General features: G+C 44.4%; 2 protein-coding genes and 1 long non-coding RNA gene across 6 annotated transcripts in view; 1 reads left to right on the top strand and 2 right to left on the bottom strand.

Annotated features, from left to right (window-relative positions):
* The window catches only part of COMMD1 (copper metabolism domain containing 1), a 129,298-nt gene that overhangs the window by 38,611 nt on the left and 76,673 nt on the right, over positions 1-14,014 (bottom strand). The gene's annotated exons all lie outside the window — the stretch shown is intronic.
* Positions 3,682-11,681, bottom strand: LOC135982562 (uncharacterized). The gene is made up of 2 exons (XR_010599973.1): positions 9,422-11,681; positions 3,682-9,391 (listed from the first exon to the last, which is right to left on the bottom strand). It is a non-coding gene; the product is annotated as an uncharacterized LOC135982562 (long non-coding RNA).
* On the top strand, positions 4,061-7,011 carry LOC135982560 (SRRM2 protein homolog rsr-2-like). The gene is made up of 2 exons (XM_065589747.1): positions 4,061-4,598; positions 5,660-7,011. Exons 1-2 carry the CDS (start codon positions 4,061-4,063, stop codon positions 6,163-6,165), a joined length of 1,044 nt encoding a protein of 347 aa, XP_065445819.1. The 3' UTR covers positions 6,166-7,011.

Below are 14,014 nucleotides of genomic sequence, written 5' to 3' on the forward strand. Positions count from 1 at the left end.
ACAAGCAAAGGAGACCAGAGGAGATTCAGTAACTTGCCAAACTTCACAACAGAAGTCTGTGGCAGTGCTGGGACACAACCCAGATTTCCAAACTTTCATTCCACTACACCCTGCCTCTCTGCTATAATACTTAAGTATCTCATATTTGCTACAAAAATCTCAAAGAGCAGGTACCTTGTCCTTGCTTCCAAAGGTTAAACATTATTAAATCAGTATTTAAAATACAGTTATTACCTAAAGTTATGGTTTGTTTTTCCAACTTCTTCATTCTTTGCACTGTACCATCGTACCATGTGGGGTTTTCAAAATGCCTTCTTCTGTGGACCACAACAAAGAATGCCATGGACCAATGCTGGCCCATAGTTTGAGAAACACTGTCCATAGCATATGGCAATATTTAATGTTATATTTTACGTTATAGCCTCAGACTCACTCCCAGATCTACTTCAGGGTTTTTTTGCCCTTTCTGTGCACCAAAACTGTAATCATTCAAATCACCTACTCCTGGCTAAATACACTGTCTCCATTCTGTTCTAATTCTCCTCGATCTTCTTGTGGCCTTTACCACAGCTGATTACTACCCCCATCTTCCTTGGTGTACTATATTTGCCTGGGTTTTGTGACCTTGTCCTTATTGGGTCTCCCGCTCTCTCTCTCTCTCTCTCCAAATGATCTTTCAGTGCCTCCTTTGGCAGCTCTTCTCCAAGCATCTTTCAGAGTCCCTCAGGACTTCACTTCTTTGGCTACTGCTCTGCCCTTCGCTCCCTCTAAATCCTACTCCAGGGTAACTTCATTTGCTCAGTGCTTTGATATTCATCTTTATACTAATCAACTATCTCTCTATACTGGCCTGGTCCCACTCTTGTCCTGTCTGGCATATTTCACCATATCTCTGAACTATAGGACTGTGCTTTGATATATGTATCACAAGAGTCGATTGCATTAAATTAGAATAAACATTAGAACAGTGCATTCTCAGAAATAGAGTGCCTAAGCAGAGGGTGCCCAAAGCCTTAAACCACAACTATGAGAGGAGGTGACAAGAGGAGGTGATCTCCAATACATGCCAGCCCAATAAGGGAAGGACAAGCCAACAGTAAAGATAATGGTCTCAAAAAGCCTTTTAAAGGGTCAAGCTGAGTGATAAATGCCTGGAAACATAAATTACAACAGAAACTGACAGATGTTTAACTACAGTAGCACAAACAATGTAAAATTAAGTAAAGTGGCTATTTGTGCAGGAGCTGTGTAAATTCTAAAAGGAAAAGGATTCAGAGAGGTGGGTAAATGATATTAGTTGTCAATTTCTCCCTCTTCCAAAGAAACAGAATGCCCATGGTTGTTTACAAATGTTAAATATCACTTGAGAATAATAAAACTCTGTGTGTGTGTGTGTGTGTGTGGGGCTCTAGCAAGGAATTCAGTACGCAATTATTCAGAAAGAAATATTAACTAATTTGCAGTATGATCAAATATTTGAAAATCTGTAATGAATTTCAACTTCTCTAAATGACAATTAGCATCTGAAGTTTTTCTGCTTTTAATTTCTACTAGAGTAATACCTTAAGTGGTAAACACTGAGAAAATACTTAGATATTCATCAAAATTAATAAAATAAAATAAAATCCTTCTACATCCAAATATAGGTTTCACTTGATTACATGCCTGAAGATTTCACAAAGCAGAAATGTTTGTTGGCTGCCGACAACGCTTAGATACCTCTGGGATAGCCACTCAATTTATCACAAAAACTCTATTCACTACGTTTTCCTCTCCTCTGTACTATGCTTATGCAATTCAGCAGTTTGTATTTCCATCTGCACTCTTCTGCGCACTCACACATCTACCCTCTGGGATGTGAACATGTTTCAGGAACAGAGAGTGCTTGCTCAAGTGCACGTATCCAGTGTATGCCGTGCAGGGAGCAATACCGTATCCTAGCTGGTATTTCAGTGAGTCAGGTGCCTTTGCTTTGATCCTGAACGTTTTGGAACTCTTCAAGACTAAAGTGACCATATGTGAATTCTGTTCTCAAATTCCTCAACGAATCTTTATTTCAAGTAAATAAAAATGTGGGCCTAGTCACTTGACAGTGTCCTTTTAAATAGGATTCAGATAGGAAGCCAGAAAATATATGATCAATTAATTTAAAGGGAAACAGCATGTTAGCTTTCATTTTCAAGACATATACAATTTATTCTGTAAACCAGTAGTTCCAAGATTATAGTCTACAGCAGAGGTGGGCAAACTATGGCCCATGGGCCACTTCCGGCCCGTGGGACAGTCCTGCCTGGCCCTTGAGCTCCCGGCCGGGGAGGCTAGCCCCCAGCCCCTCCCCTGCTGTCCCTCCTCCCCCGCAGCTACGCTGCTGCACAGGCAGCACTCTGGGCAGTGTGGCTGGCTCCAGCCAGGCAGAGCAGCTTCCAGTCCTGCCACGCTGAGTGGCATGGTAAGGGGATTAGGAGTGCGGGGGTTGGATAAGGGGCATGGGATCCCAGGGGGCAGTCAGGGGGCAGGGAGCAGTTGGATGGGGCAGAGGTTCTGGGGGGCGGTCAAGGGACGGGGAATGGGGGGTGTGGATAGGCATGGGAGTCCAGGGGCGCCTGTCAGGGGTGTGGACAGGGGTCGTGGCAGTCAGGGGACAGGGACCCGGGGAGGGAGGAGGGGTTTGGATAGTGTGGGAGTCTCGAGGGGCCTGTTGGGAGGCAGGGGGTGGGGGTGGATAGGGGTTGGGGCAGTTAGGGGACAGGGAGCAGTGGGGGTTGGATATGGGGTAGGGTCCTGGGAGGACGGTTAGGGCCAGGGGGTGCTGGGAGGGGGTGGTCAGGGGATAAGGAGCTGGGGGGTTGGATGGGTTGGGAGTTCTGAGTGGGGCAGTCAGGGGGCAGGAAGTGGGAGGGGGCAGATAGGGGGCGGGGGGCCAGGCTGTTTGGCACTCCATAGAGTTTCGCAACCCCGATGTGGCCCTCGGGCCAAAAAGTTTGCCCACCCCTGGTCTACAGGCATCCTAGGTTCAGGAATTCTTTCTGGTGATAAACAGAATAAAGTATTTCTGAGAAATTATCAATGGGAGTTGAAGGAAATGAATTAGGAGGTAATCCGTGAATGGATCTTCTTATAAAATGGAATGTAACAACTGAGGAAACACTGTTCTAGAGTCTAGACTGATACCCTGTGCAGTCAGTTACAAATTACCAGATTTTTAAAGCAATTAGCCAGAGCTAAAAATAATTCATAACCTTTATTCTTATTGCTTAGAGAAAAGATCATACCAGCTCTACCATACAGAACTCCCCAGATATTTCTTTTCAGACTAATGTTTCAAGTCAAGGAATCAAAAAGTAAAATTTTAGCTACTGCACCTTTCCCCTTTTCTCAACATCGGTTTAAAATCCTCAGACATTTAGAGCAAATCCAGTCTGCTGTGTTTAAGAACAGATACCTGATCTGCAGCTGCTTTTTTATTAAATGAAAAAATAACAGAAATAGAATCTCTCTAAGCAAACATCACTTAATAGGCATTGCATATTGTTAAACTGAAGTGCAGGAAAATGTACAAAATGGAGTCAGCCCAGAAGAACAAGGGGAGGAAATGTCATTCTCGCTCTCTTTCTATTGCTAGCCCCTTCAATCTGATAGAGATAGCTCTGAGCGAGAGCGTTGTTAGTTTCAAAACCAAGGCCTGGTCTACACTACGACTTTAATTCGGATTTATCAGCTTTAATTCGAATTTACCCTGCAACCGTCCACACAACGACGCTATTTATTTCGATGTAAAGGGCCCTTTAAATCGATTTCTGTACTCCACCCCGACGAGCGGAGTAGCGCCAAAATCGATTTTAACATTTCGAATTAGGGATAGTGTGGCCGCAATTCGATGGTATTGGCCTCCGGGAGCTATCCCACAGTGCACCATTGTGACCGCTCTGGACAGCAATCTAAACTCGGATGCACTGGCCAGGTAGACAGGAAAAGCCCCGCGAACATTTGAATTTCATTTCCTGTTTGCCCAGCGTGGAGAGCACAGGTGACCACAGATAGCTCATCAGCACAGGTAACCATGCAGGCTGATAATCGAAAAAGAGCACCAGCATGGACCGTGAGGGAGGTACTGGATCTGATCGCTGTATGGGGAGAGGATTCAGTGCTTGCAGAACTTCGTTCTAAAAGACGAAATGCAAAAACTTTTGAAAAAATCTCCAAGGGCATGATGGAGAGAGGCCACAATAGGGACTCTGAGCAGTGCCGCGTGAAAGTCAAGGAGCTCAGACAAGCCTATCAAAAAACAAAGGAGGCAAACAGTCGCTCCGGGTCAGAGCCGCGGACATGCCGCTTCTACGCCGAGCTGCATGCAATTCTAGGGGGGGCTGCCACCACTACCCCACCTGTGATCGTGGATTCTGGGTCGGGGATAGTCTCATCAGCGACGCCTGAGGATTCTGCCGATGGGGGAGAGGAGGAGGAGGAGGATGAGGATGAGCTTGCAGAGAGCACACAGCACTCCGTTCTCCCCAACAGCCAGGATCTATTTCTCACCCTGACTGAAGTACCCTCCCAAGCCAGTACCCAAGACTCTGACCCCATGGAAGGGACCTCAGGTGAGTTTACCTTTTAAAATATAAAACTTGTTTTAAAAGCAAACGGTTTTTAATGATTACTTTGTCCTGAGGACATGGGATGCATTCGCGGTCAGTTCAGCTACTGGAAAAGTCTGTTAACGTGTCTGGGGATGGAGCGGAAATCCTCCAGGGACATCTCCATGAAGCTCTCCTGGAGGTACTCCAAAAGCCTTGCCACAAGGTTTCTGGGCAGTGCATCCTTATTCCCTCCTCCATGGTAGGACACTTGACCACGCCATGCTTGCAGCAAGTAATCTGGTATCATTGCCTGACAAAGCCTGGCAGCGTATGGTCCCGGTGTTTGCTGGCATTCAAGCAACATCCGTTCTTTATCTTGTTGTGTAATCCTCAGGAGAGTGATATCACTCCTGGTAACCTGGTTGAAATACGGGAACTTAATTAAGGGGACAGAGGTGGCCGTTCCTACTGGGCTGTTTGCCTGTGGCGGAAAATAAATCCTTCCCTGCAGTTAGCCAAGCGCAGATGGGAAATTGGCCCTGAGTTTTTCGCGTTTGGCTAGCAGGGATCTTCCCTGTTACCAGCCACGCGGTGGGGGGAGGGGTACCGTGATCATCCCAGAGAATTCATGGCGGGAGGGGGGCGGCGGCGGGGTGGTTAGTTTGGTGCCTGCAGGGATCTTCCCTGATACCAGCCACGCGGTGGGGGGGAGGGGTACAGCGATCATCCCAGAGAATTCATGGCGAGAGGGGGGGGTGGTTAGCTTGTTTTCTGCTGCTGCTGAATGTTAACAGAAAAACCGCAGCACTCTACAGGCTATGCTTGGTATGTGGGAAAGGTGGGCGCAGAAGCTGTAAAACAATGGCTTACCATGGCCGCATGCAAGCCGAATTCTGTTGCCAAGACCTGTGATCTCTAGCAGCAAAGCCACAGGCACTCAGCATTAAGAGGCAAAATGCGACCTTGCACAGAAATCACATGTGCTATGTAATGTGAATAGTGTTGGTCACCGTGAAAGAGTATAAGCATTGTTCTGCAAAATGTAGCTTTTTAAACAAGTCTCTTTTTTCCCCTCCCTACAGCAGCTGCAAATTCCTCAAGCCTCCCTCCTCCATCCCGAAGGTTATCACAGATAAGGCGTCGTAAGAAGAGAACGCGAGACGAGATGTTTTCTGAAATTATGGAATCCAGCCGCAGTGACAGAGCTCATCTGAATGAGTGGAAGGAAACAGTTTCAAAGTATAGGAAAGAAGCCAGTGAACGTGAGGACAGGAGGGACCAACGTGAGGACATGAGGGACCAACGTGAGGACAGGAGGGACCAACGTGAGGACAGGAGGGACGCTCGAGATGAGAGGTGGCGGCAGGCAGACCAGAGGAGGCAGGATGCAATGCTGGGGCTGCTGCGTGAGCAAACAGACATGCTCCGGCGTCTGGTGGAGCTTCAGGAACGGCTGCTGGAAAACAGACTGCCGCTTCAGCCCCTGTTCCACCCTCCCCCCTCCCCATGTTCCGTATCCTCCTCACCCAGACGTGTAAGAACGCGGGGGGGGGGAGGCTCCGTACACCTTCCCATTCCACCCCAGTAGACAGCCCAAGCAAAAGGCTGTCATTTTTTTAACCTTTTCTTTGTGGCTTTTTCCTTCCCAGCAATCCTCCTCCCAAATACCACCCGGGTTCCCTCCCTCTTTTTCTAATCTATTCATAAAGAATAAATGATTTTTAAATGATAGTGACTTTATTTGGTTTGAAAGAAAGCTGGGGGAAGGGGGAGGGTGGGTTCCTTACAGAAAATCAGTCAATAAAGGGGGCGGGTTTTCATGAAGGAGAAACAAACAGATATTTCACACTGTAGCCTGGCCAGTCATGAAACTGGTTTTTAAAGCTTCTCTGATGCACAGCGCTTCCTGGTGTGCTCTTCTAATCGCCCTGGTGTCTGGCTGCGCGTAATCAGCAGCCAGGCGATTTGCCTCAGCCTCCCACCCCGCCATAAAGGTCTCCCCCTTACTTTCACAGAGATTGTGGAGCACACAGCAAGCAGAAATAACAATGGGGAGATTTCTTTGGCTGAGGTCAGAGCGAGTCAATAATGATCGCCAGCGACCTTTTAAACGGCCAAATGCACATTCTACCACCATTCTGCACTTGCTTAGCCTGTAGTTAAACAGCTCCTGACTCCTGTCCAGGCTGCCTGTGTACGGCTTCATGAACCATGGCATTAAGGGGTAGGCTGGTCCCCAAGAATAACTATTGGCATCTCAACATCCCCAACGGTTATTTTCTGGTCCGGAAAGTAAGTCCCTTGCTGCAGCCCTTTAAACAGAGTAGTGTTCCTGAAGACGCGAGCGTCATGAACCCTTCCCGCCCAGCCCGCGTTGATGTTGGTGAAACGTCCCTTGTGATCCACAAGTGCTTGCAGCACCATTGAAAAGTACCCCTTGCGGTTTATGTACTCGGTGGCTTGGTGCTCCGGTGCCAAGATAGGGATATGGGTTCCGTCTATCGCCCCACCACAGTTAGGGAATCCCATTGCAGCAAAACCATCCACTATAGCCTGCACATTTCCCAGAGTCACTAACTTTCGTAGCAGCACCTGAGTGATTGCTTTGGCTACTTGCATCACAGCAGCCCCCACAGTAGATTTGCCCACTCCAAATTGATTCCCGACTGACCGGTAGCTGTCTGGCGTTGCAAGCTTCCACAGGGCTATCGCCACGCGCTTCTCAACTGTGAGGGCTGCTCTCATCTTGGTATTCTGGCGTTTCAGGGCAGGGGACAGCAAGTCACAAAGTTCCATGAAAGTGCCCTTACGCATGCGAAACTTCCGCAGCCACTGGGAAACGTCCCAGACCTGCAACACTATGCGGTCCCACCAGTCTGTGCTTGTTTCCCTTGCGCAGAATCGGCGTTCCATGGATAGAATCTGCCCCATTAACAACATGATCTCCAAAGCACCGGGGCCCGTGGTTTCACAGAATTCTGTATCCGTGTCCATGTCCATGTCAATGTCCTCATCATGCTTGTCGCTGCGCTGCCGCCGCCGCTACCTCCTCGCCTCGTTTTTCTGGTCCTGGCTGAGCATAAACTCCACGAGAACGCGCGAGGTGTTTACAATGTTCATGACTGCTGTCTTGAGCTCAGCGGGCTCCATGCTTGCCGTGGTATGGAGTCTGCAGTGTTCACCCACCCAGGAAAAAAGGCGCGAAAATGGTTGTCTGCCGTCCGTTGCTTTCATGCAGGGAGGAGGGAGGGAGGAGGTGAGGCTGTACCCAGAACCACCTGCGACGATGTTTTTTGTCCCATCAGGCACTGGGATCTTAACCCACAATCCCAATGGGCGCGGGAGACTGCGGGAACTATGGGATAGCTATGGGATAGCTACCCACAGTGCAACAGTGCAGAAATCGACGCTAGCCCCGGTACTTGGACGCACACCACCGAATTAATGTGCTTAGTGTGGCCGCATACATTTCGACTTTATACAACCTGTTTTTCAAATCCGAATTATATAAATTCGGATTAATCCTGTAGTGTAGACATACCCCAAGAGTTAAGTCCCTGTTCCTGACTATGAAAACTCTTACATCATAATTTACAAGAACTGTTGATAGTTAGTATTCATAACAAATTTACAAATCTAATATTGAGGCTTGTGATACAGGCCAAAAGTCTACACAGCACACTTAATGCAAAGGAGAATGAGCCAAGTTTTATTTCTCAAACAAGGAGAGTTCTTTAATTTCAATATATTTTGTTTATTGTTTTGGAATTAGGCGTTCAAATACTAACGTGACGGGCCAGTGTTAAAATGTAGATAAAAATTGATAAATATTATGGTAATAGTGGACTGGATTAATCTCCGGGGTACCTCCATTTATTGCAATGGTTTTACACTAGGGATTAATATGGTCTGCAGTGTTTTAAGAAACTTCCATATAACAAAGAAGTTATATTCATTCTACCATATTCCTTTACAATTAACCTAGACATTGATGTCTTTTCTTTCCTTTAAAAAAAAGCGTGAATTTAGTGTTCTTTAAATGATGGAATTATAGCCCTAGTATAGAGACGATTACAGTGTATCACAACACTAGCTTGAGCAAGGTATGGTGTGGCCAGGTAGTGGGCAAACTTTCATGCGCACTGTAGTAATTCTGCGGCCTACCGAGGGATCTTAAACTCCAGCCCTTTAGCTAACCCTCTAGAAATCAGTTGCTGGAAGGAGAGAGATGCGTCTTAGAAGAACATTGGAAAATATACCTTGTCCTGAAATGTTTTTCTAAAAGCTAATCTTGAAAACTATCTCAGATATCACTATTTTGTTGGTCAAAATGCTTTAAAACAGTCTGAGAGCTGCCCACTAGGTTTTGACCTAGTTTTGAATGGTTTTCAACAACCATAGTTTTGCTGTCTACACAGGTTGCCTAACTGACAAAACAGTGTTACCTCAAATGGTTTTATCACTGAAAAATGTTTCAGGACCAAGCAAGATTCTCTTGGAAGTCAGGCACTGCATTAAAGATTCAATGCTACAGAAAACAATATAATGCCCCCTCAAATATGAACAAATTTAAAACTTTACTCATTGAAGTCACTTGGACTACTCATGTCAGTAAAATTAAGTGTTTGCAGTATCAGAGCTAAATTTGTAATGTACCAATGCCTAAGATACTCAACAGTGTTGTGCTGAATAAAATGAAAGAAATAATGTTCAATCTCCATGAGATAATATTCCCAGCTAGACCATTCTCACAATATACCAAGCATACTGACATTCTAAGAAGCCTGTTATAAGATCCCAAAGAGGAAAGAAGCCTGTTATAAGATCCCAAAGAGGAAAGAGACTGTGCAGATTAATCTGATAAAAATCTCCTCAACCCTAATCTACAACACCCCATTCATTGCAGTTTTTGTGAAAAGTGATTGCTTTGTGTTTTTGAATAAAATCTACATAAAACAGAAATTAGGTCAGTTTCATTTAAGCCAAATAATTGTAGAAATTAAATACTATCACTTTAGATACTCCACAAATGCTCTTCTAAGAAATATTTTAAATAGGGATATTAAACTAATCTTATTCAACTGTAAAGGCACACGTGACAATATGAAATTTCAGTCTGTAAAGTGACACAAAATATGGCACTGTCAGCTTCCATGTTTATCGTTTCTCATTAATTTTCATATCAAATATGCTCAATTCAAAGGTAAAATGAGAGATTTTCTTCCCATCAGACTCAGAACCTAGCTTCAAACTCATCCTGGGATTGAACAAGTTCTTTCTTTCACAGGAATTATTACCAATACAAAAATTCTGTAGGCCAAAAAACTGCATACAGTTACACCTTTGTAAGCAAAAGTGAACTTTAATGCCCAATTATCTTAATATCTTGGTTCCAAATACAAAAAATAAAAACTTGCGTTAAGGTTATCTGTAAAGCACGCTGTTCTTTTTCCACTCTGTCTGGCTTTCATTTATTTATTTATTTTTTAAACTCCCAGCCAATGGGAGCTGCAGTGCTGGTGCTTGGGGCAGAAGCAGCGCGCAGAGCTGCCTGGCTGTGCCTCCGCCTAGAAGCTGAGGGAAGGGGGATGTCGCCGCTTCCGGGATGGCGTGAAGCCAGGTGGGGACCCTGCCAGACCTGCCAACCCCCGCCACCAGCACCAGTGGAGTCCTGGACCGCCTCCTCCCAACCCCCTCCAGCTGCCTCCCCCAGCACCCACGGCTCCCCCTGGGCTGCCCCCCTAAGCACCTGAGGCGCCCCTCCCCCCCAAGATTTAGTCAGGGGTATATAGCACAAGTCATGGACAGGTCACGGGCCGTTAACTTTTGTTTATTGCCCGTGATTTGTCCATGACTTTACTAAAAATACCCATGCCTAAAACATAGCCTTACTTATGGTTAAGTTAGAAACTCTGATAATTAGGATTTATAGTGCAAATTGCACCACTAATTAAACACTATCTACTTGTGACAATAGTGCAATCTTGTCACATTCTCACGACAGGGACTGTTTGAGTTTGGTATATAAAGTCAGTGCTATTTAACAATTATTGCAAGTCTTACTATATTGTCGTCTCCAGCAACATAAGGTTCAATTGAGCACTCCCTACTCAAAGCAAAACTCCCATTGAACTCAATGGGAGTTTTATCGAAGTAAAGAATGACTAAAGCGTACTGAACAGGGCTCTTAATTAGTAACGGTCAATGATCTGCACTTTCAAAGGTAAAATGGGTTTATCTCTTTCTTCCCCCTGCCTTTTTGATGTATAAAGAATAGTCAGAAAGGTTGGGATTTTTAAAACTACATAATAGGAACAGCACACAGTATATTTCTGTATTGTAGAGTCATTCAATTTTCACAAAACTCAGACTGAATTTGGCCCATACATGTAAGACCTATTTCTGTTGTTTGACTATTTGTATTCTAGTAATGCCTGGAGGTTCCAGCTATAATCAGGGTCCCATTGCACCACGCCCTGAACACCCTCATAGTAAGAGAGAGATTATCCCTCCTCCAAATAGTTTACAATCTATTAGACAAAGGAAAGATTGTGCCTATTTTACAGATGGAGGACTGAGGCACAGAGAAATGTCCTGACGTCTGAAATTTTGAGCTCTGACACTAACCAGCTGAGCTGGACTCAGATTCAACCTGGGAAACTGGAAAATCACCAGTTAGCCTTTCCTCCTGATTTGCCGGAAGTGGGGGAATACACTACAGATGGGTGGCCCTGTTGGCTTCAGGGGTCGGCACCACCATGTTGCGCGACGGACACTGGACAAAATTATCTTACTTAATGACAGACATTGGGTGGTGGTGGTGGTGTTTACATCATTCAATTTTTTGAAAAATTACCACAGACCTCAAAATGTTTACCACGGACACGCTGCTGACCCGTTTGGCTTCCTATTCAGATAGGAAGTAGAGGGGTTAATTCCTCTTACTGCAGATGGGTGTTTTGAAAGTTTAATTAACGGAGCTCCAGAGCTTCGAGATCCTCAGATGAAAGGTGAAAATATAGGGCCAAACTCAGCTTTCCTTTACAGCCATGCAACCCCACTGAATCTCTGTGAGGGGTTTTTTTTGGGGGGGAGGGGGGGGGGAGCAGGAGGGAAGGGATAGATTGTTTTATATTTACAATGGCATTTATCAAGTAATGTGATATGAAATTACCCTAACATTTTTATGTAAAATGAAATCAATAAAATTAAACACGCTCTATAATCAAATTGTCATGTTACCTAGTAGAAATGTTATGGATAGTTAGAAATAATGAAGGTAAATTAATTTAAAATTCAAGCATTCAGTTATTGTTCCAGAATTCTGAAGACACACAAAAGTTACATTTAGCAAAGATTAATACAGGCAATAAGATCACATCCCAGGCAAAACAACAAAAAAGATAGAATAGCATGAGAAAGATAGAGGGCACAATAGATTTAATATAGAGTTTGAAAAGACAAGTATCATTTAAGTGTTTGGATGCAGGTTTTGGGAATCATGCAGAATTGCACAGTAAGAGTTCTTTGGTGATACTTGATCCATTTGCACTTGGATTTGTTTCACTTAGTACATATCAAATTAAGAATATTTTCTTTTGTCCATCCCTAATTTGAAAAACTATTATCCATTCTCGCTGTGTTTCTATGATAGACCTATTTCAAAAGTGTAATTTTGCTCACAAAACTGTATTATCTTGCATTATCTCCTATTTAAAAATTGTTTAAAAAACATGAAGTCTAAAGGACAAACTGATGCAACGTCCAATAGGAAGAAACAGAACACCATACCTCAAACTGTAGGAAGAGGACAAACTCAGAATCAGTTGAGAGCTAGGATAATATTTCAGGTGATGTTATTTGTAGCTTTAGTAAAATTAAATATTTGAGCAAAGATATTACTCACTGGAGATTGCCCTGGTGGTACATCCTTCCTTCTTCTATCTACCACTAGGGACAATCAAGGTTATACACCACAATCTCTCCACCTACCAGCAAGGAAGCTGACAAATAATCTGTCCATAAGCCTTGCATATAAGGCTCCTCCAAAAAGAGAGATGTGCAGAGTGAGAAGTTAAAGAGAAACAAGAGAAAGGTACAAGAATATAAATGGCACTTCCCCTTGGGGGAGGATGTAGATGGGAGAAGAAAGGGCAGCAACAGGAAATCCTAATGCATTCCTAATCTTGTCATACATGCACCTCCCATCCTATCAATATGGAAAGTGAAGGACATACAGTGGATGTAATGAGCAGTAACATATGGAAAGTTTTCCTTATTGTGCCACTTGAACACTGAGGAAGAGATCCTTACATGCAGACAGATCTAGCTGACAGTGTTTTATGGACATTTGTGGAGTGAGCCACATTGTCACCTTACCTTTCTTGAAAGTAGCGGCTTCAATCTCATAGCCCAGGAAGACATGAACCCTCTAGCATCCTTCTAGCAGAGTTCGATACTGGTGTTTGGTTGGCTTGTAAGCAGGTAAGAGGAAGTCCACTGCTCATCTGGTAATAGTGGTTTTGTAGCAGATTTGCTGTTGTTGCAGCTTTCAGAACAAACAAGCATTAAATCTTTCTCAACTTCTGAACAAGAGACATAGGACTTCACCCACATTTAACCTTAACGGATCTAAGACATCCATCCTCAGGAGACTGGTCAGGTAGGAAGAAGAAATTTGTTGAACTGCTGTGAAAGCCAGAAAAGCCAGTATTGCAAGACTGCTTAGCTAAAGTGCATGTAGATAAGCCCACAGAAAAGAAATGGAAAGATACTGGGCGATAGCAAGGATAGAGCTCAGTTCTTCCCACCTGTTTGACCAAGAAAGGAATGCTATGAAAGCAAGTTTAACAAAAAAAGAGAAAGAGGAGGAGGAAACTAATATTGAAGGAAGTGAAAGGGAATTTTCTGATCCTGTTCGGAAGGGGGGAGGGGACAAGATTCTGGAGTGCTGGGGAAGCAGGTCCTTATGGGACTGTGACTTTTGGTGGTTCTAAAAGAGCTTGGACACCCTTTTTGGGTAGGCGAGCAAGTTTGGATTTTGCATCCACTTCAGTATACCAGTTCTTCACTCAAATGTGGTGCCACCCTACTGTGGCTACTCCATTATGCCATTATACTTGAATCAAAGAGGGAGTCACAAAGAAAGGAAGAGGCCTGAGTGGAATCAAAGATCATGTGTTATGAAGCAACTGGCCATCCTAGTTAGGGTTTCTTCCCTAAGCAGCAAAAAACCCGTTTGTTCAGATGGCCTGACAGACCATATGCAATTCTTCTAGTCTGGATCTAACAAGACAATTTGCAAAAAAAGATACCTTTTTTAGGTCCATCTTCAGCACCCTGAACAGAAAGGCCAAGTGCGTGGCAATGCAGAGGGAGACAGCCACCATCTCTTAGACTCTACAGAGTGATAGGTCAGCTTTCTGGCTGCAGAACTT

This window comes from Chrysemys picta, chromosome 3 (genome assembly GCF_011386835.1).
Source record: "Chrysemys picta bellii isolate R12L10 chromosome 3, ASM1138683v2, whole genome shotgun sequence".
NCBI classification, from domain to species: Eukaryota; Metazoa; Chordata; order Testudines; family Emydidae; genus Chrysemys; species Chrysemys picta.

Coding starts and splice junctions, on each gene's coding strand:
- LOC135982560 (XM_065589747.1), top strand. CDS start 4,061: ATGCAGGCTGATAATCGAAAAAGAGCACCAGCATGGACCGTGAGGGAG. Junction 4,599..5,659: donor CCCCATGGAAGGGACCTCAG/GTGAGTTTACCT, acceptor CCCTCCCTACAG/CAGCTGCAAATTCCTCAAGC.